The 18,431-nt window shown below is 55.5% G+C and overlaps 1 protein-coding gene across 2 annotated transcripts; it reads right to left on the bottom strand.

Annotated features, from left to right (window-relative positions):
• Positions 1 to 229: 229 nt before the first annotated feature.
• On the bottom strand, positions 230 to 18,428 carry Sft2d2 (SFT2 domain containing 2). Of its 2 annotated transcripts, XM_046430198.2 has the most exons (9): positions 18,266 to 18,428; positions 14,192 to 14,278; positions 13,938 to 14,023; positions 11,187 to 11,268; positions 10,005 to 10,082; positions 9,837 to 9,872; positions 9,696 to 9,754; positions 7,931 to 7,960; positions 230 to 5,124 (listed from the first exon to the last, which is right to left on the bottom strand). In XM_046430198.2, exons 1-9 carry the CDS (start codon positions 18,326 to 18,328, stop codon positions 5,085 to 5,087), a joined length of 561 nt encoding a protein of 186 aa, XP_046286154.1. In that variant the 5' UTR covers positions 18,329 to 18,428; the 3' UTR covers positions 230 to 5,084. The 2 variants fall into 2 exon arrangements, with proteins under 2 accessions (XP_046286154.1, XP_046286155.1); XM_046430199.2 differs by lacking the exon at positions 10,005 to 10,082 and having other exon boundaries at positions 4,799 to 5,124; positions 18,266 to 18,422.
• Between the last annotated feature and the right edge of the window lie 3 nt (positions 18,429 to 18,431).

Raw genomic sequence — 18,431 nt, forward strand, 5'->3', positions numbered from 1 at the left:
GTAGAGCGCTCGCCTAGCTCGGGCGGGACCAGGGTTAGATCCTCAGCACCACATAAAAATAAAGGCATTGTGTTGTGTCCATCTACATCTAAAAATATAATAAATGTTTTTTTTTTTTTTTTTTAAAAAGAATTCAGGTTAAAGGTGTGGTCTTTTCTGATAGTTGTACAATCTTCATTGGGTCTAGGGATTCCTGGAAAACCAGACACAAATAAGAGACAACACTCAGTTTCTTAAGATCATCACACTACCATTTATTGGGGAATGATAATTGTGACAGAAGGAAGAGGAAAGAGCTTAGTTACCAGCGACACTCTCTCTGAAATAGGTTAGTCAAAAGAAAACAATATTATATGAAATAGATTCCCAAGAATATGTTTTTGGATACAAAAATTCAGTTATCAATAAGTAGCATTCAAAATTAGTAAATTCAGTTATCAATAAGTAGCATTCAAAATTAGTAAACTCAGCTATCAATAAGTAGCATTCAAAATTAGTTGTAGCTATACAATTATAAAAAACTGATTCATGTTGTAACAAAGTTTTCTAAAAGCTCATCGTGTTAGAACAGGCATGTTGCAGTGTTCTGAGGCACACAAATTCACCAAAGGTTTTTTGGGTTTTTTTTTTTTTTTTTTTTTTTTGGTGGTGCTGGGAGTTGAACCAGCGTCTGGCGCAGGCTAGGCAAGTGCTCTACCACTGCGCCACACCCGAGCCCTCTCCATAGGTGTCTGAACACCCTCAGTCCCAACTTCACATCCAGAATTTACACAAACAACAAAAGATCAGAGTTCAGAGGGTTTTTTTCTTTTTCCTTTCCTTATTCAAGGTTGCTAAGTAAGTCAAGCAAATACATAGAAAAAGGCAAAATGAATACTTTTCATAGCAGAAAGATCACAAAGTCCAATGTAAACTCATTTCCTGTTGTAGTAGGACCCTTGACAGGCAGAGCAAACTGGCCCAGCGCCAGCCTCCATTTGTCCTCTAAAGACCTCACAGAGATGCTCTGCCCGGACACCCGGCCTGTTGACACTGGGGACCATTTGTGCTTTTGCTGCTGCTATTTTGGCTCTGTGGCTGCTTATCAAACGCAGTGCTGTCGTGTTGGGAACACACACATCCTCACTGTCGCGCTGTGTGGACTGACCCCATTCCCCAGCACAGCTGCTGCTGTGCACCGGCTGCTTCCCTGGTTGCCCATCAGCTTGTCTATAGAAAACAGCTTTGAAGCCTGGGGTCACTACCAGCTCCTGCTGGAAAGGCTGCCGGCCCCTCACCTGACTGCCGCAGAACCCGACTAACCAGGGTCTCGCTCCAGGTCAGGCTGGGAGGGCTGCGGAACATCATCCCCGCGTCAAGAAATACCCAAGTGCAACTGAACGTCCTGAGTGGACCCAGGTCACATGAATCCCCTGCACTTTCCTCTTCACCGGACCAAAAACACTGGATTCCAGGACTGCACAGAATTCTGAGTTGGAAAGTACCTTGATGGATCACCTCCTAACCAACCTCTCAAGCAAAACTCTAGACCTCTAGGTTGTTTGGTGTTTGGGGGGGGGGGGGGAGCGGGCAGCAGGTTTCAGGGGTTAAACAAACAGATCTGTATTTAATTTGAGTTGAGGGACAATTTGCTTTTTTAAAAATACTATCTGTAAACTCTTGCATGTGTCAAAATTACAAAAATAAATATCTTAGATGTGCGAATTTTAAAACTATGCTAAAAGCTCTAGTAGATGGTTTCATGTACCTTTGAACAGTTGAATATTTTTTTTATGTGCTCAAATGAGGTTTTATATTATGTTGTGAATCAAGTATCTGTCATAATCCCACAGGTGACTCTGGTCAGACGTCATCTGAGAGATGAGGGAGGCCTGGCGCAGGCTGTCGCATGGGATCGAGAACCCATGGCCTCAGGGCCTTGCTCTAGCTCTTCAGGGACACTGTGGCTCCTGCCCTGTTCACAGGGCCATCAGAAGCGGATGCCACACTGGCCAACCCCACACCTTTCTCAAGGTGAGGCCCACTTGCTAACTTTTCTTTCTGTGGAGGAATCAAAAGGTAATTGCACTGTTTCCGGCTCCCTTGGCGTACAGTGATTGGCAGAGGGAAGTGGCACTCGGGCAGATGAGCCACAAGTCACCATACGAGTGTGCTGGGTCCGACTCCAGCACTGAGAGATCACCCCGGGAACACGCCGCGTCTGCACAGCAGCCACTCAGAGGAGGACAACCAGAGTGAGACAGAGGCGGGAGCAGGGACTTGGTGCCTCCCTTGCCTGGTACCGAACAGGCACCCTCAGAGCCTGGAGCAGGAGACGGGGCCTAGGGCACTTGGCTGCAGGGCAGAGCCCCTCCCAGCGCGGCGCTCACAGAGCCCTGGGAGGGAGCTCACAGGGAGCCTCTGCCAGGACTTCTCACACGTGGGGAGCACAGCCTGAACAAGCAAGCATGGCCACCACAGGAGAACCACCTGATGGGCCCCCTCCTCAAATGCAGCGGTGCCTCCTCTGCCCAGCAGTGAAGGGGGCAGGGACCAGAGCAGGGAGCAAATAAGTCCACGAGGAGCCTCAGGACTACAACCCACTGTGAACCTCCCCTCGCCCGCTGGGTTGTGTCCACCACGGGGGGCTCGGTACAGACGGCAGCAGAGGGGAAGTGGTTTCTTCCTCCAAACAAAGGCAAACAAACAAGGAGGCACCACAGGAAAAGTGGGGGGTGAGTCTGCAGGTCCGGGAGGCAGCACATCCCAAAGCTGCTCAGCACTCTCACGGGGCTGTCTGGGCAAACCAGCCACGGCCACGGCAGTTAGGGAGAAGCCTGGCTCCTGCGAGGCCTCTGCCCAGGACTTGCCCTGGTGCCCTTGCCGGTGGGAGGTGGGACTCTCCCCGGCGCTGCTGCTTCTCTGTCATCATGGGAACAACAGCAACAGTCACTGTGCACATCAGTGAGAGGACACACAGTACCAAGTGTCAGTCAGATAAGCTCATGGCCACATGCTCACCCTGCCACTACCAGGGTCACCAGTATTCATTCCTCAGATTCAACAGTAACACCTGCCCTTCAGAGAGGGGGCTCGAGCCAGCTGGGCCCTGCCGCACCTCCCTCCAGCATCCTGCAATGCGCCAGCAGGAAGCATCGTCCTCGCCCTGTGTCCAGAGATGGAGAACGACACTATACACAACTCGGTCAACAGGACGCTCGTCTGTGACTAGCCCAGCTCACACCCCGACCCCTGTGACTTCTAAGCTGCATTCACTGCCACTGTGCTGGACAGCCTGCTGACACCTTGAAAGGCATCTCAGAAAGGGCAAGGAGGGGTCATCACTCCAGCCCACTGAGGCCAACCCCATATCTCACATCATCTATAAGAGAAGGACCCCGACCTCCCCATGTCCTTCTGGGGTCTGAACTGTCTCCCAGAAGAACTGGGACATGAATACACCCCACAAAAGCCAGAGGGTAGCACGTGTCTCCCCTCCTGGCTCAGGGCAGGTGGAAGATAGCAGTGCCTTCGGCAGCCTGGGAAGGGCCTGCAAGATGGCCTGCCTCTGCCGTCAGCCCTGCTCTGACCTCTCCAGCCACAGGCAGAACCCAGGCAGCCTGAGCTCACTGCCCCAAGCAAACAGACAGCCAGTGGCCACTGCCTTTGGTGTGGAGGTGCTGGAGCACAGCCCAGGTGACAGCCAAGAGGAAAACCCAGAGAGCCTTCATCTGAGGGTGGGCCTGGAGGTCCTGGGGTGCCAGGGACTCCGGCTGATCCAGACAGGCCCTGCTGATGGTCAGGTGGCATAGAGCAGCTGAGAGGGTACACCAGGGACCAGCAAACGCCCTAGAGACCCAGGAGGAGACGGTCACAAAGGACAGGGTGTGGCAGGCAGGAGACGGCACAGGTGGCATAAGACACTGGAGCCAGGGAGCCAGGGGCCAGGCTGAAGAAGGCAGGGCGAGTCCTAGGAGGTCGGGGAGGTGTGCCCGGTGTGCCCAGCCTGCCCAGACCTGCCCTCGGGAGGTGGAGGCTGGTCCAGTTTCCCAGCTGCACAGGGGAGACAGGCCTGCTCCTCACAAGCCCCTTGTGAGGACCAGAAAGCCCCACAAACATGGAAGCACACTGCACATGGTTGGGTGTGAGCTAAGACCTGATCACCTGCAGCCCAGTGTCCTCCCAGTGCCCCCAGCACTGCTGAGGGCCAATACAGGGACCGCCTGAGGGTGGCTGGGCAGGCATGCCGGCCTCCTGCTCTCCCAGCAGGAATCTGTCTTCTCACCGGCTCTGCCCGGGCCCCACTGCAGGGGCGGACAGAAAATAAAATCAACTTAAAAGCAAACACCTAGGAATAATCAAGAAAAAATACAGCAGGAAGCAGCCAGCTTTTTACCTCCTGTCGACCCCGGCCACAGGACGTGGCAGTGTCTGCTACTGCTGCTGCTCTCCCTCCACCTCGTGCTAGCAAGTCGTAAGGACAGAAGCGAGCTGGGGGACAGGGGACCCCGGAGACGAGGAGTCTGCGCCAGACGCAGGAGAAGTCGTTCCAAAGCCAGGTGCTTCACAACAGCAGGAGTGCCCAGGTCCGGAGGCAGCAGTGCGTCTCGCCAGAAGGGGCCCCACTCCCCTCCATGGCCAGGCTCGCCAGGACCCAGGTAGCACAGAACACCCATCTGGGTTCCCAGGGCAGAAGCCAGTCCAGGCTGGGGGAGGCAGCAGCACCAGGCCCCGGGCGGAGGGACAAGTCTGCAAAGGCCTCATTGGCCCCGCCATTCTGTCCCTGCCTCCCCCCGAGGCCTCCCCAGGGTTCATCTGCTGATGTTTAACCAGGTTTTTTTATTTAGGGGAATTCAGTGGGTCAGCATCCAAAGAGGAGCAGGTGTGAGAGGAAGACTTGGCTGCATGAGGTGCAGAACCCACCTGTGACTCTGTGCCACAGCTTCGGGGTGGGAGCATGACCGCTTCCCAAGGCAAACCCTCAAGTGTTGAGATGCGGGATAAAGGCACGTGTCTCCCAGACACAGGTTTGGGGGCTATTTAAAAAGATGTCCACCAGCTTCCACACCTGGTGCCTTCCAGAGCTCTGCAGACCTGGCAGCGTATCATGCAAGACACACGGCAAAACACTTCTTCACAGCATCCCTAGGAAGGAAAGCACACAAAGATGAATGGGACATCACTACCCCTAGGCGCCTGCCCGTGAGAGCCCCTGCTCGAGAGTCTCCTAGGCCCAGAGTCTCCAAGAGGCCCGCTGGACCGGGCAGACCTACTGGCAGCCACCGCCATCCAACGTTCACTGGGAGGCCTCTGCTGGGCAAGTGACTAGTCCTGCTGGGGTTGCGATTCCTCACCCCTCAGAGGGGATAAGCCCACTTCCCCTGCTCCCCTCTGTGGACATCAGTGCACTGCACAGAATGGGCACTTGGAAATGACAGCTGTCATTGTAATCAGAGCCAGACAGGCAGGTGGACAGTGCAGACTGTCGGAACCAAAGCGGTTTCATCAGCCGCAATCACAGAATGCACCAAAAACAAGCCAGTCGCTGGGGCCCCGCTTCCTTCCAAGCTAGCAGCAGTGACCTTTCGAGGGACACCTCTGAGGAGCAGCCTCACACAGGGCGTTTCCCACAGGCACCAAGCACCTGCCAACAGGCTCATTCACTCCTTGGAATTCGATGCAGAAAGCACGAGGAAAGAGCCATACTCAGAGCCCAGCAAGCTCTCTGCACCCCGCCCACCTCGCTGCACGCGTCACACCAGGTCCTCGTCCCCACCTGCACCACGCACACCTGCACACCGTCATGTGAGGCAGAGAGGTGAGGGGGGCACTGTGTGTCAACACGGAGGTGACTGTGGGCAGCACTTCCTAAGACACATTCCGCTGAAGTCCCAGAAGGTCATGGGACCCCTCACGCGGCTCACAGGCAGACAAGGGCTCTGGAAGGCTGGACAATGCAAGCCATCTGGCTTACAGTATTTCCCAGTTACAAGGTCAGGGAACCCTTCTCTTCCAGGTAAACAGCACTTTCTGAGGAGCACTGGGTAGAGGCTATACAGGCGGGTGACACCCAGCCTTGTGATTCTCCTAGACACTGGGGGGCTTCATCTGCTCCACGCAGGAAACTCACCGCTGCCAACAGAATGCCCTCATGCTGCCTACCCCTCCCTCAGAAGGCCCACAGGTGCCAATCTAGGCCAAGTGGAAAGGCCCGAGAAAGACACCGAGCAAGGCAGCTTCACGGTGAGACCTGCGCAACTGGGCCCTGAACCAGGAGAGTCCAGTCTCGTGGGTGCCCTCTTGTCACCTCGTGACCTCCTTAATCGTGTCCGAGTTAGGCGCCCAAGCCTTCATTCTGCACTGGGGCCTGCCAACGAGGGAGCTGCTCCAGGCCCCAGGTGGACCCGGCTTGGACGCTCAGACCTGGTGGGCTCTGGCCATCTCCACTACAGACCTAGCAGCCACGGCATCCCTGCCCACACTCATCGGACAAGCCACGGCCCCCAAAACTGCAAAGTCGCCTGGAGCATCTCACCACCATTAGGCTCCCGGGTTCTAGGTGCCACGTGCCCGGCTGCTCGAGCTCGATGGCTTGTTAGTGCCTCACCCCGGGGTCACGCCCCAGCTCCTCCACACCGCTGTCCGCAAAAGACCCGGGACGCGGGAGGTGCCGTGCTGCCCTGCCTCCTTCCCAGCTCACCCAGGACAGGAGCAGGGAGACGGTGGCCTTCGGTGACCAGGTAATGACGGAGGAGAACGGAAACCAATGGCCGCATGAGAACAGTTGGAGGCAAAGACCCCAAAGGCCGGTCTTGAGAAGCCCCATAGAAAGGGCTTGTGCAAGGCGCCTGGGCTCGGGGGACCTCCAGACCAGAAGGGCCTCTGGGGACCACCGCCCAGCCACTCTGGTTACCAAGGCACGACCAGCCAGAAGGCCTGGTCCTCTGGCCCTGCCTCTGCTCACGCTCTCCCTTCATCAACTCCTTGGAAACTCCCTCATAAGTGGGACACCACAAGGAAACAGCACGATTCCAGACCCCGCCTCCCGCCCAGGGATTTAAATCAGTGCTCACCTCTAAAAAAACAGAACTATACCCAAAGGACAGCATACTACAGGGACACAGCCACATCAATGTTTACAGCAGCATAATTCACAATAGCTAAACTGTGGAGCCATCCTAGACACCCCTAGAAAACCAACCTAGAACACGTGGCACATCTACACAATGGAATATTATTCAGCAATAAAAGAGAACAAAATCATGGCATTTGCAGGTAAGTGGTTGGAGCTGGAGAAGATAATGCTAAGTGAAGTTAGCCAATCCCCAAAAACAAATGCCAAATGTTTTCTCTGATATAAAGAGGCTGACTCATAGTGGGGTAGGGAGCAGGACCAAGGGAGGAATAGACGAACTCTAGATAAGGCAGAGGCGTGGGAGGGGAAGGGAGGGGGCATGGGGTATTAATGATGGTGGAATGTGATGGACATTATAATCCAAAGTACAGGTATAAAGACACAAATTGGTGTGAATACACTGTGTATACAACCAGAAATATGAAAAATTGTGCTCTATATGTGTAGTATGAATTGTAAAGCATTCGTGTCATATATATAATAAATAAACAAACAAAAGAGCCTACTCAAAGCTACAGGTTAAAAGGGTGATAACGTATACACACACATTTCATATTACAGTGGGAAGCTCACCCAACCAGCAGCCGGCAGGCTGGGAGCACCTCATTGGGGTATAATTGGGGTGGGTGGAGGGTGGCCCTGACTTACTCATCTATGAAGCAGATATAAGCCTTTGCCTATTTGGCTCAAATGATTTTAATAAAGATAAATAAAATAGCATGTACTCTCTGTAATTAATCTTTTAAGGCCCTACACAAACATATCATTGTTCACAAATGACAAAAGTTATATTTCCAAATACACCATTAGTCTTACCTTGCAAATGGTATGAAGGACAGGCTGTACCTGCAACGGAGAACAAAGGTCAGGAGAGCAAAGGTCAGACGGAATGCACAGTGCTCCTGAGTGCCAGGAGCACCAACATGCCCTCCCCAGACGGCTCCATCCCGTGGCCCAGGGAGTGAACACACATGCACGTGTGCACACACACCAAGGCAGAGCTAGGTGGCCACAGACAGGGGCAGAAGACCATGTGGAGATGAGCCCTCCGACCTCAGCCTCACTGGGGTGCTACTTTAATCAAATGAGCCAGCAATGAGCACCTAAAAGACACAGATTCCAGACACCCAGGTGGCACGAACGCCCTGTTCTAGAAGAACTTCAGATAACATCCACAACAGCTATCCTCTAAAATTTTATAATGTTAACTTTGACCCAACTGAGACGGACTGTCTGGTGTGCTCCTATAATTAAAAAGAAACAGGAAAGACCAAAGTAAAGAGCCCCCCTACTCCCTGGATGAGCATGCATCAGGCTATGATTGTTCAAGTCCCAAGTCATCTTGGCAGGGCCAGTTAGCCCGGCCACAGCGGGGAAGGGAGCCGCGCAGAAGGCTGAGCAGCCCTACACGACCAGGTGTGTGTGTCGGGTCACGTCATTCACTGAGCCATGTGACTGCTACCCTTGGAAAGTGACTTCACAAGCAAAAGTCCAAGGCAAAAGGAATGTGTGTACATAGCTACCGATTTCTGCTCCCAGAATAAAACCAAAACGTAAACATGAGCCACCAAACCAGGCCCTTCAGCACCCACTAGCCAAAGGTGTCACATTAAAATCAGATGGCACTCTGCTGCATACCTCGCCCTGTCCATGCACACGAGCACAATCACTCATGAACACGGTGCTTCCAAAGGCAGTGGGAAGCATATTTATTCAGAAGTCCACATCACGGAAGGGGGACGGGGGCTGGGTTCAGTCTCCAGGCCCATTTCTACCGAGTGGTTCACTGATCTTGGGGAACCGTAAGACACCCACAGTCCTCTCTATGCCGTTCACTACAGTGAACATTTCTTCCCAAGAGATCAGTCATACCTACAGTGAACCTGACATGCAGATTTCATCCCTGAATGCATCCCAGGAGCATCTCAGGACTACAGAGCCCACCTGGGCCGCCTCCCCTCACTCTGATGGTGTGTGGGGTGGAGAAGCCGTGAACCCACAGCGCCACTCATGGTTTTAAAACCACGCCTCCAGTCGCCCTTCTGCTATGCTCGGCCCTTGGTACATCTTCCAGTCTTCAACTGAACTTCCAAAAGCGGCAGGCCCCAGGGCCTGCACTGACCCTGCCACCCACAGCCACCCGGTTTTCCATTTCGTCAGCCGCTGCTCCTCGGCTCCCGCTGACAATTCCCTCTTTGTCCTTGTGTACATGATTCACTCCATCACAAGTGTGTCACTCATTCATTCTCTCACCACTTTCCTTTTCTTCTATTTGACTCAGAGCCTCTTGTGACCAGCCCTCAGATACTTTCATTGTCCTTGTACTTAGGGGACATGAGTGGCTTCATGACATTTGTACATCACAATCAGCCCTGAGCTCAGTGGACAGCCTCGGGCCACTCGGGACCTCTGCCGCCATCTACTGGCGGTGGGCGGGCGAGGCCTTCTGCTCTGGAGCCCAGGCCTCACTGAGAATTCTTCCTCCTGCACTCCCAGCCTCCCCCTGGACACGTGGCCTCGCCTCCTGGAGCAGCGTCAGTCAGGGGTCTGCGTGGGAGAGCACTGCTAAAAGGTCACTCACCACGTCAAGGACAAGGACTGCAGGATGCAGAAGATGAGCGCCAGTCCCCTGTTGTGCCACTGAAAGGAAAACAAGGAGGTCACAGAAAAGCACGAGGCGGGTGGAAGCCACGGGGTTCTGGGAAGTCCAGGCCACACTTACCCAAAAGGCGGAGCACAGGGTGAGGGCGAAGCACAGCTGCAGGGAGAGAGGGACACCGTGAGCAAGACCAGGACACAAGGCCAGAGAAAGCCCGTGAAGACGGGGCTCCTGACCAGCCCCAGCAGGCGTCAGGCCACGGGCATCACGGCCACCACACACGACCCTCACCTCAAAGCAGCACTCAACCTGCTGAGCATCCACACCTGGCACAGTTAAACCCCGGAAAACCAAGTCTCCCAGCAAGATCTGCACAGGTCACAAAGAGAAAGACGCTCTGACACGTTGACGTCTCCCCGGGATCTGCCCCAGCCCACGGAAGTCACATTCTGGCCCACGCACGCACCATCGTCTGCTCCCCCGAACACCCTGAGTGCGCCTCACAGAAAGACTCTATTCTAACTCTTCCCCAAGTCGTCCCTGGAGTAGAAAGGGCGCGATAACAAAGGTCATCAGGAGATGTCCATCACATCAGCAAGCCAGCTCCCTGTGTGCATGTCACCTGACACTTTCCCTAGTACCTTAGAGAGCTCTTCCCATAGAGGCTGTCCCAGCCAGCTGCACCTGGGGCTGGCCTAGAGCAAATGGCACCTGAGCCACCAGCCATGGCTTTCACCTCACATCTATGACAAGGTGTCCTAACCACGTTCTGCGTCCAGCAATGTGCCTGGTGCCCTGAAGGGACCAAACAGCAAATGCATCCCTGGCCTCAGAGCACTTACCTATCTGAATAAGTGAAATGCATACAAATGAAACTAAAAATAAAAGTATGTCGATCCTAAGATCCTAATGTGGCCAGAGAGGAGGTCTGGGATGATTTTTGTCAGCCACATAGAAAACTAGATCCAAGAGAGAGGAATTCCAGGTGGAGGGGACGGGAAGCAATGACAAACTGCAGGCAGCTCTGCCAGAGCTGGGCACAAGGACAATAGGCCACAGATAGCCCACTTCACTTCAGGAAGCCTGATGGGGACAGTATGTATGACGCCAAAGTCAGATACCGCCCTAGAAGACGTCACCACCCACGGTAGGTGCTGTGTAGCCACTCCCTAAGGCTCTGCCTGTGGGGCTCTGACAGCCCAAGGGTGGGGCCAGTGTGACAAGCAGCACCCTCTACAGGTGCTTTGTGGAACTGCAGTATCTAGACGCCAACTGATGCATGGGAAGGCGGGCCTGGCACTTACTACAAGATGAAGACCACCCTCCTGCGGTGTGGTTACAGGACTGCGAAGTGTTAAGCTGAAGGAGGGCAGGGGGCAGTGGAGGGGGTCCTCAGGTGTAAGAAGAAAACTATTCCATGCAGCCAAAATAAAGATGCCCACGTGAGAAGTCCAGCAAAATCGCAGCACTTACCAGCACCAGGATGGTTGCGATCAGACGTGTTGGCTCAAACATGCGCTTCAGCTGTTTCAGGGGCCCCATGAGGAAGATGGTACTAGGAGGCAAAGACACACGTGAGCCGCTCAGAGCAGAACAGAACCACAGCAGGCACACGGAGTCACCTCCCGAGACCTCCTGGGGCAGCAAGAGCAGGGAGGGCAGATGGCGCTGGAAAGCCCTGGAAAGCCCCGTGCAGGCCCCCTGGGCATGGCTCTCACTCAGTCCACCAACCCACAATCACCACACTCACCCTGCACAGGAGGACACTGAGGGCCAGGGCTTCCACATCCAAGGCCACTTGACCAGTGAAGGAGAGAGCTGGCTGTGGGTGTGGGTCTGTCCCTAGAGCCACACTCACACCCCTAGGTTAGACAAGCCCCCTCTTAGATGCCCCTTGACAACCTCCCCTTGAAACAGACAAGCCAAAAGGCTCAGAACAGGCCTTCCTTGGTCAGAACTAGAGCATCTTCTTTCATAACCTCCAGGGAATCATTTCAATGATGATGTCATCTGTCCCTTGTTGAATGTCTGCTAAATACCAGATAATACTACACACTTTTTCTTTCATTCCCTCAAAACCCTTGAGTTCATATTACACTTATTTTAGAGATGTGAACAATAAAGCTCAGAAAGGTTAATTTGTTTATCTAAGATCACACAGCTTGGAACCAAAGGAGCTGGCATTCACCCCCAGGTATGCTAGGGACACCAAGCATGCTTTCCAGGTGACCAGAACCTGAGAGCTTGGGAGGGGGAGTGACCTCACACGAAGCAGACTCTCCCACCCAACACCCCAAGTGCCAGGGTTGGCATTCAGCCTCATTTCCTGAGTCCTACATGGTGTCACCACAGTGGGAGCTCAGGACAGCTAGTCCTGGACACAAGCCAACCAGCAGATGGCATCAGCTACTGAGTCTCAATAAAAACAAGAACTCCCAAAAGTCAGTCCGCCTCTCTGAGTGCCCTTCAGCTGCACCCTGAATTGCAGGCTGTGCTCTCAGCTCAGGGTGTAAGCCCACAGGGCACCTCCTCAACAACACACTGTAGGAAGCCACAGCCAGGCCGGTCCTAAACACCACAGCAGCAGACACAGAAAACAGCACAGATGGTAGGCAAAGCCACAAACCTCTGGCAGCAGCCAGGAAATCACCATTCGTTCCCTATTCCCTGTCAGTGCCACGAAGGGTCCTCCCCGTCAAGGTCTGCTGGGACGCTCTTCTGGACTAAGCAACATACCACGTACCCACGCTCAGTGCAGGCCACACTGTCCACCAAAGCACAGCCGCCTAAGGACGGTCAGTATCTGAGAAGGCTTTAGCGGCAACGGCGACGCCTCTCAGGCCAGAACGTCCTGTCAGAGCATCAATACACCAAGCTTCAGGAAGGTGCCCAGAGCCATGATTAGACCATCATTCCACCTTTTCCTACTGCACACAGAGCGGGGTCTGGCACAGCGGGGGACCAGGGAGCCACAGGCACAGCCCTTGACAAGTGGCTGACAGTGACAAGTTGGGGTGATGGATAGCTGTAAGCACAGACGGCACAGCCGGAGTCCAGAGGAGGCCGTCCATTCTGGGCAAGAGGGAATTGGGAAAGGTCTTGCAGAAGAGGGAACGTGGGGCCAGGTCGTAACAAGTGGACAAGTACCCCCAAACCCAGGGAGGCAGGGACAGGCAGCAACCCAGGCAGAGGAAACAGCCCCCACAAAGGCACAACAAGGACACAGAAACCGAGGGAGTGAGCCTAGCTGGGGTGGGGCAGGGCACGTCGCGTCTCAAGGGCCTTGCTTGGACGCAGGCCGAGGAGTTTGTATCCCTGAGGAACAGGGAGCCACTCGAGGGACTGCAGGTGGTCCCTCCCAAGTGTCCCCTTCCTTATCCTGCATTGACATCAGCCTACCAGGTGCGTCTGACTGGCTGACCCAGGGGCTCCATGGGCCAGGACCAACCTGTACCTGTCACTGCAGCCTCAGAGAGGCTAACCCAAGGAGAACAGAAGTCCACTAGGGACAAGTGGCCATGGGGACAGAGGAAGGAGACAGGTAAGAGAGGTCAGCACCGAGCCTGGGGCCAGGAACTTGGACCCCGGGACTCCAAAGCCATTTTCGGAGACACAAAGGAAGGGCAGGAAAGATGACCAGGTTCAGGCTCCTGCGGGCCATTCCGGCAGAGGCCAGGCCCACGCTGCCAGCTGGGAGGCAGCCCAGGCGCGGTCAGCCCAGGCGCGGTGGACCTTCAGCGTGGTGAGCTCTGCCCCCTCCAGCCACCCTGCTGCGTGCGCTGACACCCCGGCCTGGGATGGCCTGGCACCACAGGATAACCAGCTTCACCTGCGGCCGGGGACGGTCTGCAGTGGGAGCAGAGAGTGTGGGAGTGACCTCTCCCACCAAGGCCCTGAGCAGCCTTCATGCCCCCACCCCTGCTCTCTTAGCCACAGAAAAGGAGGCGGTGGAAGGGGACTTGGAGAAGTCACTCAAGCACAGCTTGCCGGTTCCCTGGTGCACAACCCGGGACTGATGCGTTTCCTGCTTTCCCAGGGTGCTTCGGAGGTGTATGGAGACAGGTGTTCTGGAACAGCAGGCTGTGAACGCAATACACTCCAACCACCTCTTCAAACCCTTAAAACTCCTGGAGCACTCCATCACCTCCCCGTCACCTCCCCGAGCACCATCCACCCCGTTTTCCCATCTAACGATGGATCAAGGTTACGTTAAACAGTTGTTACCTCCCAATGGATGCGATGTTACCAAAGGTGTAAAAGACCGCGAAGAGGGTCAGTCCCTTCTTGGGCACCCACAGCAGCAGAGTGCCCTGGAAGTAAAAGCACAGCACTGGTGTCAGAGTGGCCTCTCCCACCACAGCCCTGAGCACCCTTCATGCCCCCACCCCTGCTCTCTTAGCCACAAATTTGAGAAAATAAAAGAGAAAAGGAGGCGAGTGGAAGGGGGACTCAGCAAAGGAGGTTCAGGGGAATCTTACCAGCAGGGAGCAGAGAATCCCGATGGCAAAACATGCGATGAAGCCTTTCACCCTGGTGCCCCAGCTTAGCGAGGAGGCCTCCACAACCTGGAATTCAAACACAGTGACACAGATGCACACGAGGACCTACCAAAGTCACAGCAAGCACAAAAGTTAGACGTGGCATTAATCTGTGACTAGGAAGGCAGGGGAGACAGGATCCCAGGTGCCCACAGCTACAGAAGGGCCTCAGTCCAGCTCTCCTCGGGGCTGCACACCCTCCAGACCAGTCTCCTCTCCAGTAGCTGCCAGGAGTGTCCTGTGCCTCAGAGGAGCATCTCCAGAGACAGCGATTCCCGCCTCAACAAAGCCAGCAAAGCCTCCCACATCCAGCAGCAGGACCACAGCTGGAAAGGCATGAGATCCACCAGACAGGGCCCCACCACTTGGGCAGCAGGGTCACCCTCCCCTTGGTCCATCAGCCCAGCTGCAGCAGCTGCTGCTCCTGAGGCACTGGGACTTGGAGTGCAAAGGCCGCCACCCTCACCAGGACTCATCTGCAACTCTGTTCGCTCTCTACATACAGCTGTAGACGTTGTATTCACAGGGTGGGGGACAGATCATCAGTGCCCTGCTTGTCCTGCCGCTATGCCATCACGATTGGTCCCCTTCCAGAGCAAAGTTCAGGGGAAGTCAAGGTTCCAGAAAAACTCAGCTGAGTCAGGACCTTCGAGCAGTTCCCAACCCTTCTCCTGATGCAAGAGGGCAAGCCCCGTCACAGCTGGACACAGGCAGCTGCCACCAGAGACCAGACCATGGCAGGGCAGCAGGAGCTGAGTGTATCCACACAGTGCTCCCCTGTGAGGCCAGAGACTCCACCCAAAAAAGTGGTGAGGGTGCCTCCCACACTTCTACCTCTCATGTAGGCAGGCAGGTGGTGGCAGAGGCTGCAGGGATCTCTAGACGGGCCAGGCCCTCGGTCTTGATTCCCTCTGCTTAGGGACCTGCTTTCAACCTGTCAAACCAGAAGCCTGAAAGGAAAGAGCAAAGGCACCGGTTTGGCAGGTACTACTACAAATGGCTTACTTGTCACTCAGGACGATTAAGTTGATGTCATCAGAAGGGTCCTCTTCCCACTCCCAGGTAGTCACATGACTGAAACTGGGCTGGTGACCGCACCACACAGAGCACTCACAGAAACTTGCAGCAACATAGGACCTGCAGAGGCACAGCTGGCCTGGGACACACAGCAGGAAGCCCACACTGGGACCTGACAGAGAAGCCACCTGTGCCCATGCTGGGGATACCTCTCCTCCTCCAGGAGTCCACGTCTTCAACTCCCTCTGGCTCCAAGGTGAGGTATCTGGGGCTCTGCCACCAGGCTTTACTGGGCCCAGACGATCGAATTAGACAACTTCTAACTCACCCATGACACCACCCTCCATGGTGAGAACAAATGACACTCCACACTCCTCCTACCAGCGCAAAAACCCCAGAACTCGCCTCCCCAGGGGGGAGCAGGAGCAAGGAAAGGGCCAGGAGGCTCAGCGGGGATTTGCCCCCCCACCAAGCACCACTCGGCATCAACAGGGATGTTCCAAAGGATCCCACCTTGTTTTATCAAGAGGATAAACCATAAGGTTAAATGTTAGATTTGAACTGGCCTCGACATTCAGACAGAACTGAAGAGACTCAGGAGGTCAGTAAGATTCCAGCCCCTGTAAAACTCAAAACACTGGCAAGAGAAGGTAGTTCTGCCGAAAATCTGTTTCTGGTTCTTCCTTTCAGGATGGAGAGTGACACCTGGTCTCCAGGTCCCTCAGGGGACTCTATCCAAATGTTACTTTTTTTGCCAATTGGGTGACTGGGGGAGAATTTCCACCACTGTTTTCCATGGCCTGTGGCTGCAAGGTCTTTCCCCTGCACATTTGCTGCTCTGATTCTCCCAAGTGGACTCTGAAAGCAGACTCACTCCCCTTCCGCCGTGTGTGAAAGCAACTGTCTCTGACCACAGCGGCTGGAAGCTGTGCTAGCCGGCTTCTCTGGAAGTTAGAGCAACATGACACGGTACCTGGAGAGAGGCTGCAGGCGACCTGCTCACTCAGTGCCAGCAGTCGGGACAAAGGTCCCTTTGACTCCAGGTTGTGGAGCAAAGAGGGCTCTGGCCAAGAAATATAGCCGAGAGGAGAGCCGCTCAGGGAGATGGGCCTGCCAACAGTAGGGAGCGGCTCTCCCCTGTTTTAAGGTCGGGGCCATTCATTCCTCCCTTGCCCCGGAATCCTTTGTAGGAAACACAAAACCTACACTCGCAGAAAGAAGTCCACTGAGGCGAGGCATCCATTAGAGAACTGGCCAGGAGGCTCCTGATGAGACACCAGCGCAATCTTCACAGCTCCCTGGAGGAAGGGGGACCAGAGCAGGGCCACTCGTGATTTGCATTTAAACAATTAAAAAAACTAAAACACCTCTGGTGACTTCTGACAAGTCATGATTGGATTTGAAAAGATTTTTAAGGCCACCTAGTCCAACTCACCACACAAAACAGAAATTTCACCACAGAAACCTCCATCATTGCCAGCCTCAAAAACATGGAAAATGTGAGTTGATCACATTTTTTGCCCAGATTTAAAAGACGCCCTGTCCTGATAAGTGAAAACTAAGCCAAAACAGCTCTAAAAACAACTCAGTTGGCTAAAAATGTTTCCAGGGCTTCAGGCCTCCGGAAGCGCCACACCATGATGCACATAAACAGGAATCTCACTCAGAAAGAGGAAACTGAGTGTTTTAGAACAAAGCAAGAGCACCTAATCTTTCACAAACAAATGCAGCATGTGCCTGTGCTTCTCACTGTGCCAGAGGCAGCACTCAGCACCTAGGACAAAACCCAGGCACTGGTGTCTCTCAGATGCACGCCTCAGGGGCGCCAGAGGTCTCCTGCTGCTCCATGAGGATTTCCTGAACCATGTGCGCGGCCTCACTGTCCACACTGCAGGCCTCACTGTCCACACTGCACCCGCAGAGTCCAGAACAGAAATCGGTCCCTCTTCAGCCCCGGCCGCTCCAGACAGCTTGTCCACAGCCTGCCCGGCGCACGTCTGCAGATGAGCAGCAGGGTCAACCACCAGGGCAGAGCTTTCTTGGGCCCTGTGAGGTTCCCCTTGGTGCATCTTGGCGTGGCGCTTCCGGAGTCCTGAAGCCCAGTGGTTCCTGGCCAAGAAATACAGCTAAGAGGCCAGAAAACAAGAAAAAAGGACACACGAAGGTACTCCGGAGCCTTGGCCAGTTAACAAAGGCACCACCCAGCTGTTGTGAAGTGTCCAAAAAACAACACAATGGACCCACATTCCTCCAACACGGGACTCCTGGTGAAGATTCGGGAAGCGCGTTTTACACTGAGGTTCCCTGGAGAGGGCGCAGGTACCCACAGCAAACGAAGCTCGGAACGCACCGGCCGCAGGGAGGAGGAAAACGCGCTGCTGCAGTCGGGGGCTGGTCCCGGGAGCGCGCCCACCACCGCCCTCGCCTTCACACCGAAAGCCCCAGTCGGTCTTCCAGCGGGAAACCAAAAGAGAGACCCCCGCCCTGCGCGCTGCCCCGACTCGGGCCTGGTGCGGGCCTCGGCTGCGTCGAACCGTTTCGAAGAAAACAACAGGCCGGCGTCTCCCGAGGGACGCAGTCCACGGAGAGGGGCGCGGGCTGTGGACCGAGCCGCCGGAGGGGCTGGCCCCGTCCCGGGAGTTCTCGGCTTCACCGCGCACCAGCTTCGCCCCCGCGGCCACCGCACGGGTCGGTGGGCGTGGCGCCGCCCGCAGCCGACACCCGCCGCGGCCGCGCCCCCAGCCCCTCCGCGGCCTCTGCCCCGCGAGGACTCGCCGCCGGCCGCGCCGCGCTCCCCGCTCAGGGCCGGGCGGAGGGCTGCAGGGGCGCGGGCGCCCAAGGACGCGGCTGGGCGCACCTGCGGCGGCGGCCCGGCGGGGCCCGCAGGACAGGAGGGACTCGGGGCAGGGCAGCCTCCCAAGAAGCCCGGAGGCCTGTGGCTCCCGCCCGCGTCCGCAGGGCCAGCGGGGCGGCGGGGGGGCGCAGCGGAGCACTCACCTCCGACAGGCCGCTGCGGTCCTCCGCGTCCTGCCCGCTCAGCACCTTCTTCAGCTTGTCCATCCCGAGCCCGGGCCGCGCCGGCTCCAGCCGCGGCGGCCGCCTGTTGCGCTCACTCCGCCAGCGGCCTTCCGGGTGCTGGGCCGCCGCCCCGCCCCGGGCCTGC

Source organism: Marmota monax, unplaced genomic scaffold (assembly GCF_021218885.2).
Source record: "Marmota monax isolate L192 unplaced genomic scaffold, Marmota_monax_Labrador192_F-V1.1 WCK01_AAM20220418_F8-fsc00055, whole genome shotgun sequence".
Lineage (NCBI taxonomy): Eukaryota > Metazoa > Chordata > Mammalia > Rodentia > Sciuridae > Marmota > Marmota monax.

Coding starts and splice junctions, on each gene's coding strand:
- Sft2d2 (XM_046430198.2), bottom strand. CDS start 18,328: ATGGACAAGCTGAAGAAGGTGCTGAGCGGGCAGGACGCGGAGGACCGC. Junction 14,279..18,265: donor ACCGCAGCGGCCTGTCGGAG/GTGAGTGCTCCG, acceptor TTTGAATTCCAG/GTTGTGGAGGCCTCCTCGCT. Junction 14,024..14,191: donor GGATTCTCTGCTCCCTGCTG/GTAAGATTCCCC, acceptor TTTTACTTCCAG/GGCACTCTGCTGCTGTGGGT.